General features: G+C 46.7%; 1 protein-coding gene across 4 annotated transcripts in view; it reads left to right on the top strand.

The window, feature by feature from the left end:
• Nucleotides 1–26,911, top strand: part of LOC142839867 (uncharacterized) — an 88,548-nt gene that overhangs the window by 8,958 nt on the left and 52,679 nt on the right. The window contains exon 1 of one of the 4 annotated variants that reach the window (XM_075956238.1): nt 1,235–1,641. The exons of the other annotated variants lie outside the window; for them this stretch is intronic. Coding sequence (XP_075812353.1) covers nt 1,510–1,641 — 132 coding nt within the window. The 5' untranslated portion in view covers nt 1,235–1,509. Of the gene's footprint in view, nt 1–1,234; nt 1,642–26,911 lie in introns of those variants that run through there. 4 annotated transcript variants of the gene reach the window in all.

Raw genomic sequence — 26,911 nt, 5'->3', positions numbered from 1 at the left:
ATAAAGGGCTCAAAGTGAGTAGGAAATGCGGTAGAGCATCTTTCCTTCTCTTAGAGCGGAAACGGCAGAGATTTCTGGATCCGTGTCTGTGATCATTTTCTAGATAATCTAGACCTGTACTGTCTAATCATGTAGCCCTTAGAGCGGAAACGGCAGAGATGGTCTGGATTCATGTCCGTGATCATTTTCCTGATGATCTAGACCCGTACTGTCTAATCATGTAGCCCTTATATGGTTCTTCCCGCCCACTCTGTGGATGGTGACTTTTGGGTCTAAAGAACTGAACTTTTCATCTCAGTTCCTTTAGGAAACACCATGGACCTAGTGGCTGCTTTATCAACAGCTCTAGAGAGTAATTTCCTTTCTCAAGGCATTCTCCAGAATTTAATGTCTGTCTACTTATGTCATGCTAAGGATGTTGCTGAAGCTTTCATTTTTTACCACAAGTAAGAATACCTCGAGCTCCTGTGATTAAGAGCTCTGCCTTCTCTTGCAAAGGACTAGTCAGGTCCCAGCACAGACGTGTGGCTCACGGCATGTAACTCCAGTAACAGGGGAAGTGACACTGGCTTCAGGCCTCCATGGGCACTGCGCACACACACGATGCACTTACCTGCATGTAGTCCAAACGTTCACACACAAAAAAAATAAATCTTAAAAAAAGAGGCCACCTTAGGAAACTTTGGGGCTCTCTGTTTTTAAAGAATATAGCCAGTTGTGCATATCCGTAATTCCAACAATCCAAAGGCTGGTGCAGGACGACAGCGATGTGCTCCAGGCCAGCCTGGTCTACATAGTGAGACCCTGTCTCTAAAAGAAAAACAACAAATCGGGGAGCACGCACTGCTTGTCTGGAACTGTGCAGGCTATGCGGGGTTTTCCTCACTTTTGTGTGTCAGATAAGTCCCAGGGCAAGGAGTTGGTGGTAGGTGGCCCGAAGACAGGGTGGGCACTGCCATAAACTCCTCAGATGACCCTGGACCTGCATCCCTGGCCTGCAAGTCGCGTTCCCGCCAGGGCCACCAAGGCCCTGGGAAGAGGGTCTTTGCTCTGTCAACAGTCCCTGAAGTCCAGTGAGGTCTAGGGTGTGGGAGGGGCGAAGCCCCGCCCTCCAGAGGCGTGGCCTTGGGAAACCGCAGGAAGCCCCGCCCCACCCCGTGGCCCACGGTACTCTTCGGCTCCGCCCACCGCTCTCCCCATCATTACTGGTGGTGGCCTGCTCTTGGGGTTTGGCCACGAAGCCTGGCTCTCCTGGGTGGCAGCGGTCGCAGTCAGTAGAGACCGAAGCTCGCACAGCGCGTCCTACCTCCGTGGGTCGCGGAAGTGACGCGGGGCACCCCGGCAAGAGAGCCTTTGAATCGGTTCCAGGGTTGCTTCCAGGCCGCAGCCGCGGAGGTGCTGTGAGGCCTGCCTAGGCCCGAGCTGTGGCGGTTGGAGCTGAGCGCACGTGCGGAGTCGGCGTCGCTGCGAAGTCCTCCCCAGGGAGGGCCGTGGGGTGTTCTCCCCAATATGGCAGCGACGGGCGCCAGCGATCCCGGAGGCCTCTCGGCGGGGTCTGAGAGGGGTGGAGGCGTCGATGGCACGCACTGCAGGTGTCGAACTGTGCAGGCATTGCGGGGGTTCTGCTGTTCTCTGTGTCTGGTAAGCCGCCAGGAGGAGGGATGCTTGCCAGGAGGTGGGGGTAGCCGGCCCGACGCCAGGGTGGGTCACCACCTTAAACTTGTCAGAGGGCCCTGGTCCTCTGTCCTTGGCCTATGCTGGGGCCCCGCGTTACTGATGATCCCCCCCCTCCCCGCCCCCGCATTGGAATACCCGCTGGCCTGGCTTTGGCCAGTAAGCACGGGGTCCCGCCCCTCCGTGGGCCTCTGCTGGCCTAACGTTAGGGCCCTCGAAGTTATAGGGCGCTTATCGGGTTTAGCAACTGCTTGATCGCTGCCAAGCAGTTCGTTTTCTTTAGTTTGTAACTTACAAATTTGTATAGTCAGAGGTGCGAGGATTGCGATGTTAAAGGTGGTGAAATTCCGGGAGTCCGGGTGGCCCGGGTTCAATGTAGTCATTTCCAGGGTCGTCTTGTCAGAAAGGTTTGCCTGGGATTCTTCTACAGCATAACTCTACTGTTAGCTTTGCATGCCCTCCTGCTTTTCTGAGCGCCAACCTTGGGAGTTCCTGTGCTAGCCCTTAGTGTCCATAGGGACAACAAAGAACGTGTGTACCGGCTTGAGAAATGAATGGCTATGTGGCAAAACCTGCCTCATATTGTGTGATGCTTTATGGTCTGGTGGCGTTACTGTTTCCTGAGCTTGTGAATACGTTTGGGGAGGGGTGTTGTAAGGTTTTGTTTTGAGACAAGGTCTTGCTGTTTAGCTCTGACTAGCCTAGAAGTCTAATATTGACCAGGTTGACCCCAAGCTTTCCACCATTCTGCCTTTGCTGCCCAGTGTTGGTGGTCACAGGCCTGACTGCCACAGTTCTGAGTTCTGAGCTTTTCAAAGAAAGAATATAGTAATGTCTGCATTAACCACAGAAACAGCTCCAAAAGAAAGACATTTGAGGTGATGTCTTTCCTTCAGAAGACTTGAGAAGTTTAGGAATGGCTTCCGACAGTGGTTCTTGGCCTTCTAATACTGCGACTCCATAACACAGTTTCTCAATTTGTGGTGACCCCAAGCATAAAATTATTTTACTTCTTTGTAACTGATTTTTTTGCTACTGTTTGAATTGTAAATATCTATGTTTTCCTCTGGCCTTAGGAGACCCCTGAGAAAGAGTCATTTGACCAGTTGAAAACACTGGCCTAGGATATAATTTTGTACAGTGAGTGAAAAAATTCAGATTGAGATGGGCTTTGCCAAGGTGAACTCTCTTCTGTTTGTAGCTCTCTTCCCAGTGTCTGTCACATAGGAACACAGTTAAATGGATACATGAGCTAGGAGAAAAGTAGGCAAACTCCGAAGTTCATTTTATGCCTGTGTATGTGATAGTAGATTGTCTGTCTTGTTTTAAGACTGATTCTCACCTTTAATCCTAGTACTCGGGAGGCAGAGGCAGGTGGATCGTTGTGAGTTCCAGGCCAGCCTTCTACAGAGCAAGTTCCAGGCTCCAAAGCTACACAGAGAAATCCTATCTGAAAACAAAACAAAACAACAACAACAAAAGACTGCCCCTCCCCAAAATAACCAAAAGCAAAACAAAACAAAAACTCCAATTCATTCTCTGTAGCCAAGGCTAACCAGAAGCTCTGAATGTGTTCCACTGCCAGCAATTTAAAATTATGGAACCTCAGTGTTACTCCTATGAGTCCCTCTTTTTATACCAATGTAATACATGTTTTACGTATAGTTTCTTTTTTTCAGTTAATATTGTCAGGAAAGTCTATTTTTTAAAACAAAGTTATTACTTTCTGTGTATGGGTGTTTGCATGCATGCATGTCTCTGTGCACCGATTCATGCCTGGTGCCTTCAGAGAGCAGAAGAGGTGTCTTGCGAGCAGGCATGGGCGCTGGGAACCAAACATGGTCCTCTGCAAGACCCAGTGCTCTCAGTGCAGAGCCCACTCTCCAGCCACAGAAGTGTCATCCTAATGCAGAATTCACAGAATCTCTTCGGTATTACTATTCATGTAACAACTGGAATTTACTTTCAGAATTGTAATTTTTGGTACTGCTACGATGAGCATTTTTGAATTCATATCTTTTTTGTTCATTGTTTCGGGAGCATCTTTATAGTTCCTTCCCTTGCGTGTGCTGTGGCCCACGTGGAGGGCAGCAAATTAGTTGTTTCCTTCTCAGTCCTAAGACTCTGCAGTGCTCCATCACCAGACCACCCCCGTGCCCCCTTTTTCTTCTTAATAATCTTTGGAGACAAGGTCTCTTCTCCTTTTTGTAACCGAGGCTGACCCAGACTTGTGGCATTCCTCATGCCTCAGACTTCAGAGTGTCAAAGTTACAGGTGTGTCTCTGTGTTAGGCACCATGCTGCTTATGATAAGTATTTTTAAATCACTTTTCAAAAAATGATTTCCTTTTCCTCTGAAAATATACCATTTCTCCCTATCCCCCGTGAAATAAATGTCTAACTCTCTTAGATAAATTGCGTACTAAAAGGTGAGTTAGTATCTAAGCCCTGTACTTTGTGTTGCATCTTTGTGCTCCCTTTTTACTTTGTAAACTTTTTTTTTAACTAGCTCTGGTAGACCAGGCTGTCTTCAAACTAACAGAGATGGACCTGCCTCTGCCTCCCAAGTGCTGGGATTAAAGGCGTGCGCCACCACCACCATTCACAGGAACCATGGATTTTTGCAACCCTTTTAATTTCTAGCTAAACACCAAGGAAGATATTTCTTTTAATTTCCTTTTCCTTGTTTATTCTAGAGCTGATGAAGGTTAAAATTGAACAGAAGTGAGGGGAGTGAAGAACTAATAAAAAGAAAAGGTTTAAAGATAGGAAGACTAACTTTTAAAAATCACTCTATCTGCTAAAAAACTTACTTTTATGTGTAAGTTTTGCCTGTACGTATGTTTGTGTACCACATGAATGTCTGGTGCCTGTGGAGGCTAGAAGAGGCTGTCAGATCCCCTGGAACTTTATTACAGACTATTGTGAGCCATCTTGTGGGTGCTGGGGACCAAACAGATTCTCGGCAAGAGTAGCAGGTGGCTCCTTAACCACGGAGCCACCTGAGCCCCTTGATCTGCCTGTTATGCCCTACACATCCTGCGGCATCGTTTCCATTACACAGATGGACTGAATCAAGTACCTCAATTACATACAATATTGCATAGTTATCTTCGTGTGCTTTCTATTGATGTGATAGAACACTGTGACCAAAAGCAACATGGGGAGGTTTATTTGGTCACATATCCCAGTCACAGTGCATCATTGAGGGGAGCAGGGCAGGAAGTAAAGGCAGGAAATGAAACGGACTATGAAGAATGCTGCTTACTGGCTTGCTCTCCGTGGCTTCAGCTTGCTTTTACATGCACATGTGCACACACGCACGCTCTGCTGGATCTTGCCATAGCAGTAAGAAAATGCTCTACAGACTAGCCAGCAGGACAGTCGGATGGAAGCGTTTTCTCTGATGAGCCTTTCTTCCTAGATGACTCTAGCTTGTGTCAAGTTGACAAAAAACTAACCAGCACAGAGCTTAACAAGAAGTAAAATCAGCAGACTTGGTCATTTGTTGTTTGTGATGGATGGAGCACAATTGGTCTGGAACACACGTGTAGCCTAGCCTGGCCGTGAACTCTGCTGCTGTCTCTCCCTCCATAGCTTAGATCAGTTTGATTACAAAGAAAAAATCTCCCTTACATTGCTGCTACCTCCACTTCTTCCTGCTCTTGTTGACAGAGCACACTACTTTTTAGCTGTGGTTTAGGATGTGCTTTGTACTCTGGGCTGGCCTCAAACTGTGAGCAGACCTTCTGCTTAGCCTCCAAGTGTTAGAATTACAGACACGGCTACAGTGTCCATCTTAAATCATACCATTTACCATACATGTCTTTTTACTTTGGGGGCAAGAACAGTGTAAATTTACTCCTAGCAGATTTCAGATATGCAAGATACTGATTTTTTAACCCATGAGATTTATTTCTATGAATGTATGTGGTACATGTATGTGTTTATGCACATGTATGGAGATCAGAGAACAGCTTGTAGGAGTGGGTTCTTGCCTTCCCCTATGTGGGTCCTGGTGGCTGAACTCTATGTAGTGTTTGTTGTTCTCCAACAGTATTTCTCTGGACCACAGGGGAAGTGTAGACAACTCACATGGCTTTATCGGGAGGGAGATTCTCAGTGATTCCCTCATGAAATCCTGCGTTCACATCCTGCAAATTCCTCCGAGTTTATTCTCCAAACAGCCATCCACAATTGAGCAGACAAAGGTGGAAATGGGGGTGGAACCAACCAGTTGCTTGCAAATGAACAGAGAAAGAAAAGTGGAAGGAGAGGGCAAGAACAAGAGCAAGCACTTAGAAAAACACTGACACTGGAGTGTAATTTGCTTTACGTTAGATAGTCTCAATTTAAAATATTTTTTGTAAATGCCTGCTTAAGGACATTTTAAATTCGACTAGGAATTGCAAGAAACCCACTTTTAATGCATGCCTATGACTTGAGCCTGTTGCGGTACATCCACTGGAATAGCGTGCTAAGTCCAAAAAACAGGGTCCATGAGAAATTGGTTAGGGACATCTCCCACCCCAAATCTCATCTCAGCAAGAAGCCTGGCCTTTGCTGCACGTATGTCAGGCTTTTGGCATGGCCGAGAATTCAACAAAAGCCTGAAAAGCTGATGGGTCACCCCCAAAACCCTACCTGCATGCAGTTTATAAAGGGGAACTCACCAAGTGAAGCTGAACTTGTCTGACGGAATGTGCATGCAGGAGGGGTGTTTTCAGCATGACCCTGGCCCGCAGGAAAAAAATGAACCCTCTCAGTTGAAACCTCCATTATGTCAGGAAAAAATCCTAAGATGAGCCACTTTGCCAGCGCACAAAAATCCAATTAAAGCAGATTAAGCAGAATTAAAATGCCCATGTTTTATTAAGTAGTGTATAACAGGAAAGACAGAAAACTGGGGAGCACATGCAAACCTGGCACCATGTATGCCTCCTTTGGGAAACCACTTAAATACCCTGTGGGAATGGTCTCGACCCCTCCCTGGGGGAGGGTCAGGACCTGGCCTACTAGAATTTGGAGTCCAGACCAATGCAACTCTCAGGCCAGGAGATGGGATGGATGCCAGGGGCTAGGGCGACTCTCCCAACTTAACATTAACCACTCAGCCATCATTCCAGCCCAACTGACATATATACAGGCAAAATACTGATATGCATAAGTTTACAAGAAAATATTTTATGGAATATTTTACATGCACTTAATAAATTTGAGTCAGATCCACTCCATTCTTTCTCCTCTAGTCCTCCATGCCCTTCACCATTTAATGTGCTTCCTTTCTTTTTTAGAAAATAGTCAGTGCCCCCTTAGTACTACATGACTAGAGCATGGGCAGCCTGTCAGGGACCTCTCTCCCAGCACCCATCAATTGCCAATAGCTCCTCAGGTATGGATGAGATGTCATGAGCCCCTCCACCATCCATGCGGGGACTTTTGGGCTGGTGTGATCTCGTTCAAGTCTTATGCAAGCAGTCAATCCCAGTGCTTTTAGTTTATGTGTATGACTCTGTGATGTCTGGCAAATACTGTTTTGCTTAGAGATTATTATACTCTCTGACTCTTAAAATCTTTCCACTCCCTTATTACATAATGGTCCCTGGACTTTGGGTGGAATGGGTGTAAATTCTGATCTTTTCCTGGGTTATGTATATGTTGCCCTGAGAAGCAATGTGAGAATAGTGTATATTTACATATGTCTTAATTATTTCCTTAAGTTAAATTCTGAGAAATGGTATTTCTAGGTTAAAAAAATAAGAATTTTAAGGTTTTTGCTACATGTAACTCAGTACTTTGATAAAGTTATATTTTTTATATTTCCACCACAGATATGAGTGATCCTATTGAATTTCATACTTGACCTCATGTTTTAAGTATTGATTGGTGTTTCCTGTCTCTTTATTTCTTAGCTTTTTTATGAAACTCAAGTAAAATCTGCCATTGTAAATGGAGATAATGGGAGAGGAATGACCTCCAAACAACTTAACATCTGGGCTGTGTACAGGCTGTCAAAGTTTACAAGACAAGGTGACTTTGAAAGGTTAGCAAAACCATGCTTTTTCCTTTTTAGTGATGTCTGGGTGCCCTTAGTTATAGAGGATTTATTATAGGGCTTGGTTTTATTACAGGGCTTTGTGATAAATACTCCAAAACAGAACACTGTGCTTTTCTCCTGAAGAGTTTCGTATTTCCTGAGGTCTGTGAGAGTTATATTAACATACTGAATACTGTTAGGACAGTAGAATGGTGTTTAGGGTAATCTATATAAATCATGTCATACTTCTTGAAAATGTCTAGAATTACATGTGACTCACTAGTATTCTGTATTTTTACTTTGAGGCTCAGTTTTTCAGATTGTCACAGCTATTAGGGAATAGGACCCAGTTTTGTATCAGAACACGCTTGTGGACAGTGCTTCCAGCACAGGAAAGCTGGGCATGACAGCTCGGCTGGAATCTATTTTAGCCCTCTTGGGATTTCATCAGATGAACAAAGATTTTTAGTGACTCACCTCATTTTGTGGTGTGGGAGTGAATCCAGGATGTGGTGCATGCTAGCTAGGCAAGAGCCCGGCACTGAGTAACACCTCAGTTCTCCAGCCCTGTCTGACAGATAGTGGAGAGAGCAAAGACTACGGTGTCCTTTGATTGGTCTGATTTGCCTGGCCATTTATTTTTGTGGGACACTTTACCTCTGTGTCTCACTGTCTTTCCTCTTCCCAGCATTCTCCTGTTCTTGTCGCCCTGCCTATATTTCCTGCCTGGCTACTAGCCAATCAGTGTTTTATTGGAACAGTACAAGACCATTGTCCCATAGCAATTCCCCAGGAGTCTCAGGAACATCAAGTTTTCTTAACTACTGAGCCATCTCTCTAGTCCCCAGTACTCTCAATTCATGTTGAAGGAATGAGGATTACCCGGCTAACCTGTGGCATAGTGTGGGACTGTCCAGGTAGGTTGGTGGATGAAGGAAGGAAACCTAACAAAACCAAAGTTGGTTCTTAGCACCCAACTCCAGCTCTAGAGAGAGAAACCTATCTGTCATTTGTCTCTCAGTCTGTCTATATCTGTCTGTCGTCTGCTATCATCTATCCATCCATCCGTCTTTCCATTTATTCACCCACATCTATTCTAGTGTTTTATTTAGATTTTTTTCTCTTTTCTATCTATCCAGGCCCCTTCATTCTTTGAGTGATGTTTGTGTGGTTTGTGTATGTGTTTACCTTTTTTGCGGGTGGGGTAGAATTCAATTTTTATAGAATGGTTGACAATCTTCCTTAGCACTGTCCATTTCCTTAATAATTTATGTGAATATTTTCAAACATGCAATAAGTTGAAATTCTATAGGGAATATACCCACCCGTGAGTTCTAGCATCCGTTCTTATTTATTTTATTTTATGCGTATGTGTATGCCTTACTATGTATGTGTAGGTACCTATGGGACCCAGGACAGTCTGATCCCTTAGAATTGTAGTTATAGTTAGTTGTGAGTCGTGTTCAGTTCCTAATACCTATATATTCATGTAAGAACATTATATGTGTGTGTGTGTATACACATATACCTATGTACATATATACATTATTTTATTTTACATGTATGGGTGTGTTGTCTGTAGGTACGTCAATCCACCACATTTGTGCATTGCTCTCAGATGCCAGAAGAGGGCATTAGATTCCTGATCTTAGAACTACAAATGATTGTGATACACTATGCGGGTTCTGGGAATCAGACTTGGGTCCTCTCTAAGAGAGCAGCTAGTACTCTTATCTGCCGAGTCATATCTCCAGTCCCACTAATACATTTTTAACAGGTGGCAGTGGTTCGTTTCAGTTTTTAGTTTTTCTAGGTATGATCAGCACCTTGCTTTATAACAATCTAGTCTGGTTTACTGCCGACTTGTCTCTAGTGCACAGAGATGTTTCCTTCTCTTCTGCTCTCACTCGCTTTTGAGGAAGAGTCTCATATAGACCAGGATGGCTTTGAACTCACAGAAGTCCACCTGCTTCTTCCTCCCAAGTTGTGGAATTATCCACGTATCCGCCAGGTTGGTTTCTTTCTCTGATTTTCAGAAGTTGAACTCTGATGTGTCTAGGCTATGGCTCTTTATCATTTCATTCTCTTTGGAATTAATTCAAGTCCTTTTATTTGAGTTCAGACGAGTCATGTTGCTTGCTCTATGTCCTCAGCGTGCAGCATGTAACTCATGTGGGCTGTCAGTCCTTTAGTATATCCAACCAATCTTGTATCTTCCAGAGAATTCATCTGTGCCACACCTGTGTAAGTTCCTGATGTTGGTGTGCCATCTTGTCCAAGTGCTGTTATCACAGACCTCAGGTGCAGTGTCCTTCCATCCTGTCCACGTCTGTCATCACAGACCTCAGGTGCAGTGTGTCCTTCCATCCTGTGCACGTCTGTCATCACAGACCTCAGGTGCAGTGTGTCCTTCCATCTGTCCACGTCTGTCATCACAGACCTCAGGTGCAGTGTGTCCTTCCATCCTGTCCACGTCTGTCATCACAGACCTCAGGTGCAGTGTGTCCTTCCATCCTGTCCACGTCTGTCATCACAGACCTCAGGTGCAGTGTGTCCTTCCATCCTGTCCACGTCTGTCATCACAGACCTCGGGTGCAGTGTGTCCTTCCATCCTGTCCACGTCTGTCATCACAGACCTCAGGTGCAGTGTGTCATACCCCAGCACTGGCTGCTGTGACCGTGGTACATCCTTACCTGGCCAACTTCTGTGCAGAGGCGGTTGAGGCTTTCCAGCATGGTAAGGTGAGACCTAAGCTGGACGTGGGCCTGGAAGTACTTTCCCACCCTCCCTCAGCCCTCACGCTTTCTCAGTTTCCTACTAGACCCAGAGGATGGAATGAGGGCCATGCTCCTAGAACCGCCCACTGCACCTCCCTACCTCCCTAGAGCCACTGGGTCTGCTCAGCAACCCTGCACTGCTGGTCTCCATATGGGGAGGATGCTGGAGAGGATGGCAATGGCAGCACCATGACCCAGGGTCCACGCCATGGCCAGCAGAGGCCGCAGTGGCTCCTTTTCTGTAATGCCACCACCATGTTGGAATCCCTGGAGGATTCTCTGTGGGATAAGTGTTCCTCCATCCTGGATCTGTAGATCTGTATAACTCCCACCTCAGAGTTCTTGTGCTTGGATTCACCCCATAATGATGTCTGTATTGTTTTGAGCCGTGGGATTCTGAGTTTCACAGTACTGGATTCTGGAACATCAGGCTCTGTTCCTTGTTCCGAGTGAAACCAGTGTAAAAAGGGAAAATAACAGCAAAGTACAGAACTTTTCTCCTTGCAACTTTCTCCTCCTTGAAGATGCTATTCAAATGGTTCGTAAAGAAGACATTCATCCTTACATTAGCCAGGCCTCTCAGCTGCCATCCATATGCTAACCTGGGGACATCAGGGAGGCCAAGATGTTCGGTGTCAGAGCTGAATCTGCACAACAATATAAAGGGGCTGGTATAAGGTGAGGGGAGCAATATTCCTTGCAGAAGATATGTTCCTAGCACATACTCACCTGTCCTTCCTGTAAGCAGTGTGGCGGCCTACCAATCCACACACACACACAAAAACCCATCTTTGCTATACTTGTTCCTGTAGCCTGATCTTTGAGCTTTTTGGTGGCCCTTCCTGTCTGAGACCACCCCCTTTGAAGCATGAAGAATCAGAGGTTCTTTCAAGTGTTGGCAAAAGAGACAAACAGAAAACAGAAGGCCACCGAGACAGAGGAACTGTGGGCTCTCTCCCCCTCTGTGTATCATATGTCAAACTGGCTTTTTATGTCAGAGATGACTTCTGCCATACTGCCTATCCAGAGTCATACTGGGTGACTTTGTGTGAAGTCATAGGGTCCTGGCCCTCAGTGTTTCTGGTGTTGAGTGCCGGGCATTTTTACACTGCATATAAAATGGGGCTGAGAACTGAAATATCCAGCCAGGGCTGTTCCCATGGTCACACGTAAAGTCTAAGTAAGCATGTAATCACTTGGAGGGGAGTAGGTGTGGGAGTGCTTCAGGACTGGGGTAAGTGAGCAGACTGTGTAAGGAACCCAGGTACTCCCAGGAGAGGAAGTGACACACTGCCTCTGCAGGGATCACGTCAGCAGTTCCAGAGAACATCACCTGTGTAATCCATCTGCAGAGTCAGGCAAAGAGCACCAGGCAGGGCCTGCAGCCACCTGCATCAAAGTTGCCATCCTTGGGGCTCAAAACCACAAGGGCAGAGACCCATGTGTCAGTTCATCCAGGGATGAGGACAGTGGACAAATGGCTCTTCCACCTAGTGGAAAACATGTCCAAATGCTATTTCACATGAGTGCCTGCTCTGCTGTGTACATGGCAAATTCATGCACCATAGACTAGAGTGTTCCTGTACTGTGTCCTCTTCAAGTCCCAGTATGATCACGAGCATCATGAAGAAATGATGAGACACTGCAGACATGCCACTGTCCAGAGATGTCTTCTGAGACATGTACCCAAGATCCTAAAAGGACTTCAGAAGACTTCTCCCCTACTTCGACCAATAAGGGTTGCAAGGAACACATTTTAGACTTACCAGTCAGAGTGCTGAGATCATCTTATTACATCTTGATAAATGTTCATAGATGATGTTTGTCTTGAATCAGCCTGGACCCATTCCTCCAATGATGACAGAGCTCCACCGTGGGTCAGGACTGGGTCAGGAGGGCTCAGAGATGGCACATGAATTCCAGCATCTGGTTGATGAGTTTACTGAAAATGATAAAAGGAGGAATGTTCTCTGGAAGATATCAGATTGGTCAGACTGAAGGCAGGTATGAAAATAGAGGTACAGATTGGTCTACAAAGAGCATCCAGTGAGGACAGACCCAACTCATCAACCGGCCCAGGAACAGTTACTCATAACACAGTGAGCCTGTGCTATACCTTTGACCACAGCAAATGTGGTGCAGAGTTGAGAAGCCCTGAGACTATAGTGAGGAGTAAGCCCACTCTGGACCAGGCTTGCTCTTCTTTTTCCAATCCTATTCCTTCCTTGGTAGAACAGAGTGTGGTGCGTCATGACAACTAATTCGGGACTGTGGGAACCTGGCCTGTCTCACCATCACAGACACCTTGACGTCAGGAAAAGCCCACAAACCAGTCAGCTTCTCTCCAGCGTACATGCCAGCAGACAGCTCATGGCAGCAGCATCCAGGCTTTCTTCTGTCCCAGAACCTGGTGGAGAACAAGGGATCAGCAGAGGGGAGCATGGCATATGCCAGGAGGTAGCAAGCCCATGAGACAAAAAAAAGAAGGAAAGTTTGATGAAAAGTTAGCTACAAGTGAATGACCATTCGTGAGACCTAGTGCTGGTAGCTTGTGTTAACAGTCTGTGGGAAAGTCAAGGACTTTAGAAGATTTGTCTCTCAGCCCTGGGTATGTGTGAAACCTGAACATGGAATTCTTTGAACTCTGCCTGGACAGTCCTAAATTCAGCCTTCTATGGAAAAGTAGTATCCAGGCTTCTCAGTACCAAATGAGTACTCCAGAATTTAGCTTGCCACAGTACTTCAGTTCTTGAACATATCACAGTGGCATACAGCAAGATGGGAATTCCCTAACATGTAACAACTTACTGTGCTTCTCTTGAAACCCTCAGGCCCAGCCCTGGGAGTTTCCCTGAAGGTTCAGCCCATCAATACCACTTTGCATCTGGGCAAGGACTCTTCTCACAAATCATTTGCCAATGCTAATTGCCCATCAGACAGGACAGGTGGGATGGTCTTCCTAACAAGCACCCAAGGAGAATGATGTAGGCAGCCCACTAAAAGCAACCAGGTCATTGCCAGAAGACAGGAAAAGGATGATCAGTCCATATGTGTCAGTAGCAACTGACAAAGACCAAAAAGGTGGAGGAAAGGATGGGAACAAGATAAGTTGTCAGAGGGTGCTTAGTGGACCGAAATGGCAAGGGACAAGAGAGTTGACAGTTTTCTAAAGTGTCTTGTCTGCGTAGTTTGAACTTGAACTTCCTAAATGTTTACATATACCCAGTCAGAACACTAAAAGCATGCAAGGATAATAATGGAAGCTCACGTGTTTCCAGGTCATACGCTCTGCAGGAGGTTCTAATGACCAGGCAGATTGAGTTCTCCAGGAAGACTGGGAAAGCTTGAAGAACAGCATAGCATTCTGTGAAGGCAGAGAGCAGGGATAGGAGGAGGGCAATGAGCAGGAAGTGGAAGCACTTCTGCATCAGACACCACAGCTGCCCTGTAGCCCACGTGCTCCCCACCTGATAAACTCCGGAGTATCTGGGATCTCCAGGCAACAGAAAGAATTGGCAGTCAGGCGGTCAGTGTTTCCCTGTTGGCCAGAAGAAGTGGGCTGCTTTCTTGTTGAAGACTCTAATCTCCCAGCATGTGCTGTACGACAGCCAGCTCAGGCCTATAGGAGAAGGCAAGCTCCCATGTAAAATTTAGAAAGACACTCTCTGCTGTGAGAAAACATGGGATACAGCCACTTTGAAGGAACCCCAGTCTCACTGCTTTACATTCCTAGAGCATATGGGGTTCCACAAAGGCCAGTTCCCTCCATGTGTGCATCAGCAGCTAAGCTCCCTTAGGATGCTCAAGAGAGGACCTTCCACCTCTGCTCCCTTCCGAGTGTCATCTCACCAAGGGGACCCTGGAAAATTGAGAGATGCATTAAACCTCCTGAGCAGCACAGAGGTGAGCCATGGGCCAGTTCAGAAAACAATCGCAGTGTGGTTTAGCTGCTCTATTTGATGGGCGGAGTTGGTGCATAGGCTCACCTGAAAATGCAGAGGACATCGTGCTGGACGCTGTGAGGACTGACAAGGGGAGGGAATCCTGGGATAACATTCCCTTGGTCTGAGTGTTCCAGGAAAGTGTACGGAAGAGACCAAGAATGGCTGCAGGGCTACAAAGGAAAGCTTCCCACCCTAGCTGTGTAGTGAGAGCTGAGTCACCTTAGAGCTGTATTGAGTGGGACCTTGGACGTGGCGACTGTCTGATGTGTTACACGAGGGAGAGAGGTCTGAAAGGTGACTGAGGTCTGGACCATAAGCCAAGGTGCTGGCAGTGAGAACAAAGAAATAGGTGTGTGTAATGGGGGCTGTGTTCTTGAGTGCAATCCACCTGTTGATCAGATTTCTTCCTTGCACCAATGCCCCTTTCCCGGCAGCCCAGAACACACTGAGTACCCTGTCCTTCCAGTAGTGAGAGTTTTGAAGCATTGTCCTTTGATTCTAGTGAGATGTTTATCCCACAGCAGGATGGCACTAGATTAGAAAGGACCGTGATGACCATACTAAATGACAGCTTCAGCAAGAGGGTTAGGATTGGGTATATGCAGCCACTTTCCACCCTCCTAGCCCTAACCCATTGGCCTGGGATCACAGTCCTAAAACTGGTTCTAGAAAGGCTGGCAGAAAAGTCTGATGAGAAACTGGGGTCTCTCCTTCTGCTTAGGTATATGCAGAGTTTGTCAACATCCCCTCAAAGCAACCTTAATTGGAAGGGTCTTGGTGGATACTTCTTTTAGGGTATTTTTAAGATGCAGTTCAAAATTAATTTTACATCAGGGCCACATTTTCCCTTCCCTTCACCCCATCTCTCCCCACTCACAATCAACCCCTCCTCAGTTTCTGTTCAGGAAAGTGCAGAATTTTGGTGCAAACTAAAGCTTCTACATTTCCTGAGACCTGACATTGCTTGGGAACTTCCTTTTTTCAGAAAATAGACATTTTTCCAGAGTGACTCCAGAGAACAGAAATCAGGGCCTCACTTAAGCCAGGCACCTGCTACAGGCCTGAGCATCACTCTCACCCCTCTCCCCACACAGCTCTTCAGAACCCAGGGCATTAGCATCAGAAGCTAAGGGTCTCTAAGTTGGCCATCCTACGTATACCTAAAAATTATATCCTTGGTGAGCTCCTGAGAAAAATCCAAGGCAATCATGAGGTATGGAAAAGGTCTCTTGCTGATGTGGGAGTGTCATATATCAATCTGTTGATTTCATTGGTTAAGCAATAAAGAAACTGCTTTGACCTGATAGGTTAAAACATAGGTGGGAGAAGTAAACAGAACAGAATGCTGGGAGGAAGAGGAAGTGAGCTCAGAGACGCCATGCTCCCCTCCCCCGGGCGGATGCGAGAGCTCTGCTCTCTGAGGCAGACGCATGAAGCTCAGACCCAGGATGGACATAGGCTAGAATCTTTCCCGGTAAGACTGATGCTACACAGATGATTAGAAATGGGCTAGTCCAGGTGCAAGTGTTAGCCAAGAAGAGGATAGATATAATGGGCCAAGCAGTGTTTAAATAAATACAATTTGTGTGTTTTTATTTCGAGGCATAAGCTAGCCAGGCGGCCGGGGTGCTGGGGACGCAGCCCCGCCACTCCTAATACAACATCTTGCTGACTTTCATTCAATGAAGGACAGCAGCACGTGTGTGTGCCAAGGCCAAGGCTCCCACTCCTCTTAGCTGTCTTTGACTTCTCCAGCAAGTACTGGCATTGCTTCATGTCCATCAGGGAGGGTATTCACCTTCAAAAACATTTGAACTCTGTTGCTTCCTCCTTCAATCTACAAAGCAGTTTGAGAGAATGAGTTTATTGGGTTATCGTGCAACCTCCATATGCTAAACATAGCATATAGGTGCTGTACACATAGACGGATGCACACAACAGACAAGCAGAGAGAAGATGGGAGAGAGAGAGAGAGAGACAGAGAATTAAGTGAGACAATGTAAATGATTTTAAGTGATTAACGAGGTGATCTGGGCTCTCAGAGCTCAAACATCTTTCTGAAATAGGCTAAGGTTTGTAGGCAACATCCATACCAAAATGGAGCTGATATTGACTGACTCTGCCAAGGCCAAGCTAATATAGGCTAGTAGTAGGGATGGGGGCTGAAATCGCTAATTGTTCATGGAAGGAGGTGTGTCATGACTTGAGATGATCTACACAGAACAGGAAAGAGAAGAAAGGATTCATCAAAAGGCAGCACAGTCCAGTGGAAAGTAGGTAATCTAAGTCTAGGAAGCATTGGGCCAGGACACAGTGTGGACAGCCCAGTGATGTTTGCTGACTACAGACAAAGTCAGTTATTCTGGGGAGATGCGAAGGCTAAAGAGGATGTGCTACTGGGTGTCTGCTTTGAACCAGGCAAAGCCAAGGGGCTGAAGCCTCTGGCCATGGAACTGAGAGATTTCAGTGTTGGAGTATGATGTTCACTGGGAACAATGGTGCAGCTAAGAGTGACCTTGGTCTCCAGTCTGCACTGAGGAATAGTATAGGAAAGGCTCGCGAACATGCCTATAGAGGAGGTATTTGATTATCTTAATTGACATGGAGAGACTCAACTCTTTAGACTGCACGGGGGGGGGGGGGGGGAGCTCTAGTGGAGTGCAGGCAAGCTTAAATGCATGCATTTATTTCTCTCTGCTCTTGACCGTGGCTATGGATGAGCAGGGGCTTTGTATTTGTGCCTTGACTTCACTGTGATAATGCAGTGTAACCTGGAACTGTAAGTTCCAATCAGAACAATGGCAAAGAAAGTAGAACAGGTTTTTTTCCAGATCATCACACTGACAGCCAAGGGATAACATTGACAGATATCTGATGGTTCTCTTAGTTCCAACAATAACTTCTTCATGCTTAGTTCCCAACTTGTGCTCTGTAGCACCCATTAACCTCTATACTAGAGATGGTGCTGATAATGCAGATGAGGGAGAAGTGAGAAGATGAAAAGCCGTGGGATGAGAATGACGGTGATTCCCAAGAACCTTGAAAAGAAACCAGCCCATACCATCCTGAGGCCCTAACAATGAACAGATAGATCCCGAAGGATGATGAGGGGCAGGCAAAGGGAAGAATTGCCCACATGGTGAGTCACAGTAATCACAAAGAGAAGACAGCAGAAAGACTGCACAGATGGTGTGGGAGTATAGGACATTCCCATATTCCTGGATTAGCAAGGCTTACCCTAGGATCAGGCAATGGCCTTGCAGAGAAGACAAGGGTAACTGAAGATGGAAGCAGAGAACACTGAGTCTTCCAAGCTAATCAGTAATCACAACGTCTTCACTGGTGAGAGACACAGCTGATGCAAATCCAGGTGCCCTGTCTGGTGCAGGCTCTTGGCATCAGGGAAGTCTAGGCGCTCAGTGCACTGTTTCAGCAGGTTCTCTGTTGGCCTCAATAAAATATCTTCTATGGAGATGGCAGCTGGGATCCACAAAGGCAGATCTTCAGAGAATGAGTTCTGGAGTGTTCAGGTTGAAGAGTTCATAACCACACCTCCCACACCCTGATGTTCAAAGAATTAAGAGAAACAGTTCCATGCAGAGGGATCTGAAAGGCCCCTGCAGGAGACATACCACTCAGGGATTCAGGGATCCCTTACTCCCAGTACACTAGGGGCATATTCATTCCCAGAACTATTGCTAGTTTGAGGTTGGGACAGAAGGAACTTGGGGAAGTGGACTACATAAGCTTCATGGGAGCTTCCGGTCTTCCTCACCTGGTCTTCTATCTGAAATCTAGGCACTGTCTTCTCTTACATAGAAATTGCCTGCTTTGAGGCTAGAAAATTCATGTTTTCAAATACATGGCCTAGCTTTTGACAGCAGGAGGAGCAGCAACAGCAATGATTTGAGTGAGTTCCTGTCGCAACCGCCTCCACCAGCAAGGATGACACAACACTGGAGCTCTACTTGCAAGCAGTTTATTCAAGGCCTTGTTGACAATGATCTCTCTCTCTCAGGCAAGCCTCTCCCAGCCCTGATATATGCATGGACCACCAACCCTGGATCGCCATGTGGACACGCAAGCAGCTCACGATCATCGCGTGATGATAGCATGAGTCTGGCCTTAGCCATATATGGAGTTGTTTATCACAGAGAGCACTCGCTTTCACGATCGCGGAGGGCGGAAGCCAGCACCATCTTTAAGGAACTGCTCCACGCAGCTCTCTACAAGTTCCAGAGCATCTGACCTGAGACAGCATACAGACACAGCGTGAATTGGTGTTCAGACTGCTCTTAGCAGCCACAAACAGGGACCTTGGTGCACAATTCTTTGATGTGACTCCAGCCCAGAATGTCCCCATCAGGGAAGCCTCACAGTGCCTGCCTGCTTTACTGAAGTTCAGACTCACAGATGGTGACATCTACAAAGAAGACCGTGATAGTAAGTCAGGGTAGAGTGGATTTTGGGTACGCTTTGAACTGCCCTACTCAGTGCCTTACTTTCAGATTAAAAAGAAAAATCCTGCATAGTGACAGGTCGTCTTAAGGTGACTGAGCGTCTGGGTGGGACAGAAAGCATCAGGGGCTGAGAATGATCCAGGTTCAGAAGGACATTTTACCTGGAATAATCACTGGCTCTGAAACTCCTGCATGTTGCATTCCCACAGCGGGAACATGGTCCCTTAGTGCTGAGAGTCCACCATTGACACCCTCTCGGGCTGGATTCTAGCTCCTATCTTCTCCACAGTTCTGCCCCTTCCTCTGCCTTTCTCACCAGCAGCAGAAGAGGAGGGCATACTGCAGGCCGATGGCCATGTTGAAACTGCCAACCCTCTCAGGGCCTGGGAGCCAAGAGAGATTTGAGAATACCATTTAGACAAAATTTAAAATACAAAAAAAAATTGCTTTCAAAGTCCAGAAACGCTTCACTATCACAAAGAGACATAAGGAGCAGGCGTCAATGCCAGCAGCCTGTCACATGGCTGTTTTCAAGGTCCTCTGTCTCATCCCCTCTTTCCTCCCTGGGTCTACCCAGCTGTGACCTTCACACAAGACAAATCTTTTCTATCACTGAGTACTACCATGCACCTGTCAGGTCCCTTATCTGTTTATCTGTTTTCATGTGGACTTGAGGCAGCTTCGTCTTTTTGATTTTCCTGGACTATGACCGCATCCCAACTTTTTGGTAGCAGCTTGACCATCAGACTAATGATCCTGGCATCTTTCACCTACTGAGGTCCTTACACACCACCATATTTATTGAATGTCAACTGACAAAAGAGCAGCGAAGAGGCAGCCAGAAGCATTGGTCACATGATCGTCACTGTTACTCTTCGGAGATAATGGAATCAGGCCCATGGAAGGAAGAATTGCTACCAAGATGCTACAGGAGGCCTGGAACAAACACAGCCCAGGGAGTGAGAGTCTTCATGGCTAGAACTGTGAGCCCAGTCCTGTCTGACATCCTACACCTAGAACAAAATCCCAAGGAAATTCAGCAACAGTGGTCATAAGGCCATGCACTGAAGAATCTGGAGAGGCCCTCCTGCAGACGCTTCAGGTCTAGAAGACTGAGAACTAAAGCTGAAGGAGATTCAGGGAATAAGATGTTGCCTTCTTGGTGACAGAGCTGTCACTACGAGGACACCAGTGAAGAACACGGGTCTGAAGAGGGTATCTGTGGTTTCAGTATCTAGTTCTACATTACAGCTGGGCCTCACAATGTCTTCCCTTCCAACCTCCTCCTGTCAAAGTCCTTCTTGTCTTAGTGTCACCATAGTGACAGTAGAACCCAGAAGGGCAGACTGGGGTGTGCTTACATGGAGACGGGTGAATCAGCTCCTCATCTCATAGGGCAGAACAGCTTTGTCAACAATATTGTGTGTTGTCACAGGTCTTCTGCATTAGATGGTGACAACGCCCCAGCTCAGGCAAGGACCTTCCAGAGACTGCCCACATACTGATTGTTCATGCAGATATACGAGGACAGAGATTCCCCAATCCCCTCTCCAACTGTTTTTCCCATGATCTGGAAGAGGGTTAGAGTGACCATGGGGAGGAATTGTCTTCTGGGTTATTGGAGGTAGAATGCATGAAGGGAGAGAAAAATGGGCCCCATTAGTGTCCTATGAGAAGAATATTACTATGGTCCTCAGATGGAGGGCTTGAAGTCATTCTCGCAGGCCGTCTTTTCTGTCACCAGGTGATTGGGGTGGCTATCACAGCGCCCTCTGTTCTGGAGAATGGAGTTAGTTCCCCATGGAGAATCCTGTGGCACTGCAATTTTACCACCTTCCTTTCTTGTGTCCATGGACAATAGGACTGCTCTGGAGGCTGGAGCCTTAACAGGACAGCTCAGCACTGGAGTAAACATGTCCTAAATTTTGGGAAAATAGGCTACCTGAAGCTTGGGTGTAGAAGGGAACTGTGGGCTGTGTTCCTGCCACCCAGCTCCCGGCTGCCTGGCTAGCTTATACCCTGAAATAACAACACAAAAATTGTATTCATTTAAACACTGCTTGGCCCATTATATCTAGCCTCTTCTTGGCTCTCACATCTTGACTAACCCATTCCTAATAATCTGTGTAGCACCACGAGGTGGTGGCTTACCCGAAGATTCCTGCGTACTTCCATCTTGGGCTGGAGCTTCATCTCATCTGCCCTGGAGAGGAGCAGCATGGCGTCTGAGCTCACTTCCCTTCTTCCCAGCATTCTGTTCTGTCTACTCCACCTACCTATGTTCTGACCTATCAGGCCAAGCAGTTTTCTTTATTGATTAACCAATGAAACATCAGATTGACAAATGACCTTCCTACATCACTTGGGTATGGGGGCGGGTTCTGCATGATAAAGTGATCCTGCTCTTGTCCCTGAGAGCTCCTACAGCTGAGTTCTATTCTGCTTTCTTAAGGGAACATCTTCTCTAGTACAAGATGTTTGTTCTTGCTAACATTTGCTAAAGGGGCAGCCCCTGGAAATGTAGATTCCCTCCAGTACATGGGAAAAGTTGTTACTTTTTTGCTCAGCCTTGCTTGGCATCCCATCCATCCTGCCCACACTCCTTTGTGCTATTATGGAGCTTCCTAGCAAGGATCTTTAGTTCTACTAGGCCAGGCTGACATCCCCTAGGGAGTTTCTTGGCAAAGTCTCAGGGTTATATTCCACTCAGTCTTTTTCAAGGTTTTTCCTAAGAAAGGGTGGTGTCCAGTGGACTCTAGACAACTGTCTTCCTCCCATTTTAGCCTTCCTTCAGAACCAGTTCTGAAGAACATTGTAGCTCCCATTGTAGTTCTGAACACCATGGCACCCTAGCAGCACAGTGCCAGCTCTGCATCTTGTTCCAAGACCAAAGTCTTTCAGGTTGACATTGCTCTCTGTATCTTGCAGGAAGTTTGGGGCTTCAGGTGTGAAGGGCTGTCACCCAAGACTCTTGAGAAAGAGATTTCTTTAGGAAGGAGGCACCAAGAGAGTGGCTATCTCTGCTAGGGAGGGACTAATGACAGCCTCTAATGGAATCAGTACGGAGGCCCAGATAGGGCTTCTTAGATGTGGAGTTTTTCCTGGGAGAAGGGATCCGGATTGGTTAGTCTTTTCCTGCTCATGGCTTGGTCAGTGGAGTTGGTCAGGGGAAGAGATGGATCTGACTTCATGGCCAAGCTCTATTTCATTCACAGGTTCCTCAGGTCTGGATGTGCGAGATTGAGGTCATGGCAGTACTTGATTGCTGACACTAGCTGCACAATTTTTTTTTGTGCCTTTTCTTACTGCAGCCTGCCTTCTTCCTTTACTTGCTAGCACAGATTTCCTCCCGTCGCATATTGTATAACTGTGTGAAATTTTTGTTGTCTTTAAAGCCTCTGAGAGGTGAATGATGTGGATGGATTTTTTTTTTTTTTTGAGATTCTCTACCACTTTCGTTGTGACGGGAATGCAAGGAAGGCAATTCTAGGTCAGGTTCACAGAGCCAAATTGAACCTTGGCTTCCTGGACAGAGCATTTTTAATTGTCTGCTCAGGCTACCTGTTTGGGGGAGGCAGTTCACTAGGCTTGGTGTTCACCAGCCTACTATCCAGAAAGATTGTGCCAAAGCCTCAAACCCACAGGTAAAAAAAAATGACTTTAAAGGAGTCCCACAGTTCTCCAAATTTAGCTCCACTGGACTGCTGGGGCAGATATCCAGCCCAGACTCCAGCCTTATATACAGGACATACATTCTTCCATCTTCTTTTGCTTACACTGCTCTAAAGGGAAAGCCCAGGCAGAAATGTAGCAGTCTACCTTCGGCTCAGATGAAAAGTTGGTACTTTCTCTACCCAGTCTTGCTTAACTTTGCCCCCATCTTCCCACTTTTTCTTTCCCCCTTCTTATAAGGATCCCCCTAGCAAGGTTTTTCCCTTCACCTTACTGAGGTCTCCTAGGGAGGATTTCAGCCTGGTTTCTCAGCTCAGTCTCCTAACACACTTCCTAGCAAGTTTCTTCTTGTCTGGGCAAGAAAATTAAAGCAGTCATTCAAGGCTCTTTTGAGAAAGATATTCTTTGGGAAGGAGGACTATAGGAAAGTGGCAGCCTGTGTCAGAAAGGAACTAATGGAAGCCTGTAACAGAATGGGCATAGAGCCTCATATAGGGCTTCTAAGAGGCAGACTATTCCTAGGGAGAAAGAATCATAATGGGTTAGTATTTCTTGCTCAAGGATTGGTCAGTTGGCCAAAATTTGTTTCTCTCACTGGTCTTCCAGGTCCCGATGGACAAGATTATGGTCATGGCAGTACTTGATGGCAAACACTAGCTGCCCGAATATTTTCTTCATCTTTTCCTTCTGCAGATTGCCTTCTTCCTATACTATCTCTTACAAGGTCATGGATATTGATGTCAAGACGAAGGATAGATATGGACACTGGAAATGAGCCACTCAAAGCTCCCAAACTCTATCTAGGAAAAGGATTGAAGAGAATGATGGGTGGAGTCTGCCTTATGAACACTAGGCACTTCCACGTTTTAGGAATTAGCATTTGTTGACATCAGGACAACATTCCTAAGGAGAAATAGAAAATTCCAGGTCAAGTAATTAGGCTGTGGGAATGAGAGCTAGAATGCTTCAGGGCTGTTTCCTTGGAAAGCCTATGATGGGAGGAAGGCAGATGTGTGGAGGCAGGCTGTGCTACTCTGTTCTGTGACCACTGGACAGAACCGCTTCAGAATAAACACCTTGATAGAGACCGAGGAAACATCACCAATGGCACATATGACATCCCAGCTCATTTCTACTTGATAACCTGATAGGTCAAGTATTAATAGTTGCCCCAAATAGGAGGCCCTCCATTGAAGAAGTCAGCAGCATCCATGGGTAAAGAACTCTGAAGAAAACATCCCTAGTGACCGCTGCCCAGATCATAAAATCATAGACATGCTCTGACCTCACAAACGGGCACTGAGATGGAAGAATGGGTGTTCAGTGTAAAAGTTGTAGGCTGGGCAGCATCTCTGTCCCAACAGACCAGGGAGCTAATTTCAGTGACCTCTGGGACTCCTTCACAGGTGTCTTTGTTTAAGCTGTTGGTTTGAGGCTTTGACAGAACCTTTTTGGACAGGAAGGCAGTGATTGCCAGGCCTCATGGCCTGCCTCCCTTAAAAGGGGGGGCAAGCAGACAGTTTAAAATGATGTGCTCCCTCGGCCAAGGTGGATTTGGCTCTCTCAAACTGGCCTAGCACACCTCACTTTTTGATGCATGCCCGTCACAACAAAAGTCATAGAGATTCTTAAGAAACACCTGCACCTAATCATGACAGAGATGGTAGTACTGCAAACCATTCACCGTCCACACATCATTCGCCTCTTCCAGGCTTTAACAGCAACAAAATATTCATGCATAATTAGAGAATATGTGCCAGGAGGCAATCTGTACCAGCTAGTGAAGGCAGGCTGCAGGAGGAAAAGGTCCGGAAGATATTCGGGCAGCGAGTGTCAGCCATCGGGTCCTGCCATGACCACAATCTAGCCCACTGGAATCTTAAGCCCAAAAACACCCTTCAAGATGCAGAGGTCAACGTGAAGCTCCGACGCTTTGGCCTTGCCATCAGGAGTGGAGCTGGCACTCTGCTGCATGGGCGCTGTGTGGTACCAAGAGCTACAATGCTCCAGAACTGGTTCTGAGGGAAGGCTACTATGGAAGAAAGGCAGAGAGAAGTGTGGAGTCTTGGTGTGCTTCTCTATTTTATCGCCACTGGGCACCACCCCTTCAGAGGAAGCATCCTGAAAGAGACTGGGAAAATATAACCAATGGGACCTTTGGTGTCACAGCTCACATCTCTGGACAACTTGAAAACCTAATTCATCAAATTTTAACGGTTACTCCAGAGAGCAGGCCCTTTACTGAAGGTCTTCATTAGCATCCATGGGTAAAGAACTCTGAAGGAAACATGCCCAGTGATCCTTATGCAGATCCTAAGATCATAGACAAGCCCTTTGACATTGGGTTTGATGCCAAAAACTGAAGTACGATAAGGTGTCACACCTAATACTCGAAGAGTAGGTAAACAGGGCTGGAGGTTGACTTCCCCCAACTTAGTCAAGTTGGCAGAACTTGGCCCTACACCTCTACCATCTCTTTTTATATCTGATTGTCACCAAAAACAAAGAGCCAGTGAGCCCTTTTGTCCTTTCCCACAGCCTGCTTTCCTAATGCACCTGCCTGCTGTCCTGATACTATCAGGGCAGAAGATGACCAGATGTACCTCCGTGCCTCTATGTTGTCAACAGGAAGAATTCCACTTGTAGCTATGCCCCGCTGGCCAAGGCTGTGGCTGCCCCATGATTGTGCAGCTGCGTGTTGGAATTGGAAATACCCTGCCACCTTGACCTGACTCTGACATGGAGTAATTCAGGAGTGAGCGGTAGAATCATAGCTTGCCTGTCAAGATTGTGTGGCTCCCCGAGGGCTCCAAGTCCACAAACCCAGTGTGTATTGAACAACAAAGTGGCTCCTCTGAAAGAGTCAGGAGGCAGAGCCTGTGAGGAATTGGGCAAGTACGTAAGAAATGATGCATACGTACCTTATATTTAATTTTCACCATTTATATTTCATGTCTGTTCATTAGAAAATTTTAAAAAATGGGGCTACACCAGTTGGACTGAAACCTGCTACTTAGCATACCTCTTCAGGAAGAAATCCCGAAGAAACATACCTAAGAGGTATCTCACGCAGCTGGATGAGTAGTAGACAGCAGGACTTTGATTAGTACGGGCATGGGGGATGTGGATCTGTTGACCACTGTGAACAGTTGTCCAGATTGGGAAACTCTGCTTAGGGATCTTGTTTTTTGGAAAAGGACAGTGAAAAAAAGCACAAAGGAGCCAATTCAACGTCTCCCTACAGTTTGTCTCTACAGGCAGAGTGTGCTGAGCTGGTGAGACCTGACATCACAGTGTCAAGACCAACATGGGGAGGCCGACCTGGATTCCCAGTTCCCTTGTGCCCTGTAATGCCATCTAGAGGAGTTGTTTGCAGTACCAGAGGCTTCTCCGCAAGGGCATTCCAGAAGCATGCCCTCAGGCTTCTCCGCAGGGCATTCCAGAAGCATGCCCTCAAAGAACAGAGTCGCCTGCTGGGCACTCATGTTTTCCAGCCCTCAGTCTCCCATACCTGAGGAGCCCCGATGATGGATTTGTTCCATGGGACATGACCTATGTTCCTGCGATACCTTTGAGTTATTTCCTACTTGTAGGTTGTCTGACTACCAAGAATGGTGGACCGTTGTTGCTGAGGCTCAGGTCTGTCTGTAATAGAACTTAGCTGGAAGCGTGAAGTAAAATTCCCTTACCTGAGCAAGGGATGGAGAAGGGAGAGGAAGCTGTTGTGCATAAGGAACGAATGTTCAGATGGAATCGAATGTGATAATCTGATGTTGGGAGCTGCAGATCCCTAGCCCCTTGACTTTCTTTGCCTGCCTCAGATTCGTTGCCTGCTAGAGTGAACTGAGCCCAAGACCTACAGCTGCTCTTAGCATGAGACCTTGATGGCAGGGGAGTGGGTTCTGATGAGGCCTTCAGATGAAAATCCCAGGAGCTGGGCGTGGCTACCAGTTATCTTTTTATAATATCCCCTTGGCCTGAGCACAATAAATTTGGCACTTTTATATAAAGGATGACCTTTGTCCGTGTCTCTGTGTGCATGTGTTTTAAAATCTCCAGGCCCCGTTCCTAAAGCTCATGCAACCTTTACTGTAGTGGCACGGGCACTACAGGACTGTCGAGATTTTACAATCTGGTGCCTGGCACAGGGACTATGGTCAAGGCTAAAGGCGTCACCTCAATGTCTCCCGGCAGTTAAGATAGACAAATGGAGATACTGACCTCAGCCAAGTTTGCTAATATCAGAAACTGGGGCATCAGAGAGGTCTGGACAGTAACATCTGATGAGAGTCTGGATGCTTAGTATCTCATGATGCATGACCAGTCCACGGACACCAGCCAGTACAG

Source organism: Microtus pennsylvanicus, chromosome 22 (assembly GCF_037038515.1).
Source record: "Microtus pennsylvanicus isolate mMicPen1 chromosome 22, mMicPen1.hap1, whole genome shotgun sequence".
NCBI lineage: Eukaryota > Metazoa > Chordata > Mammalia > Rodentia > Cricetidae > Microtus > Microtus pennsylvanicus.
This window is presented reverse-complemented; position numbering and strand designations above follow the sequence as displayed.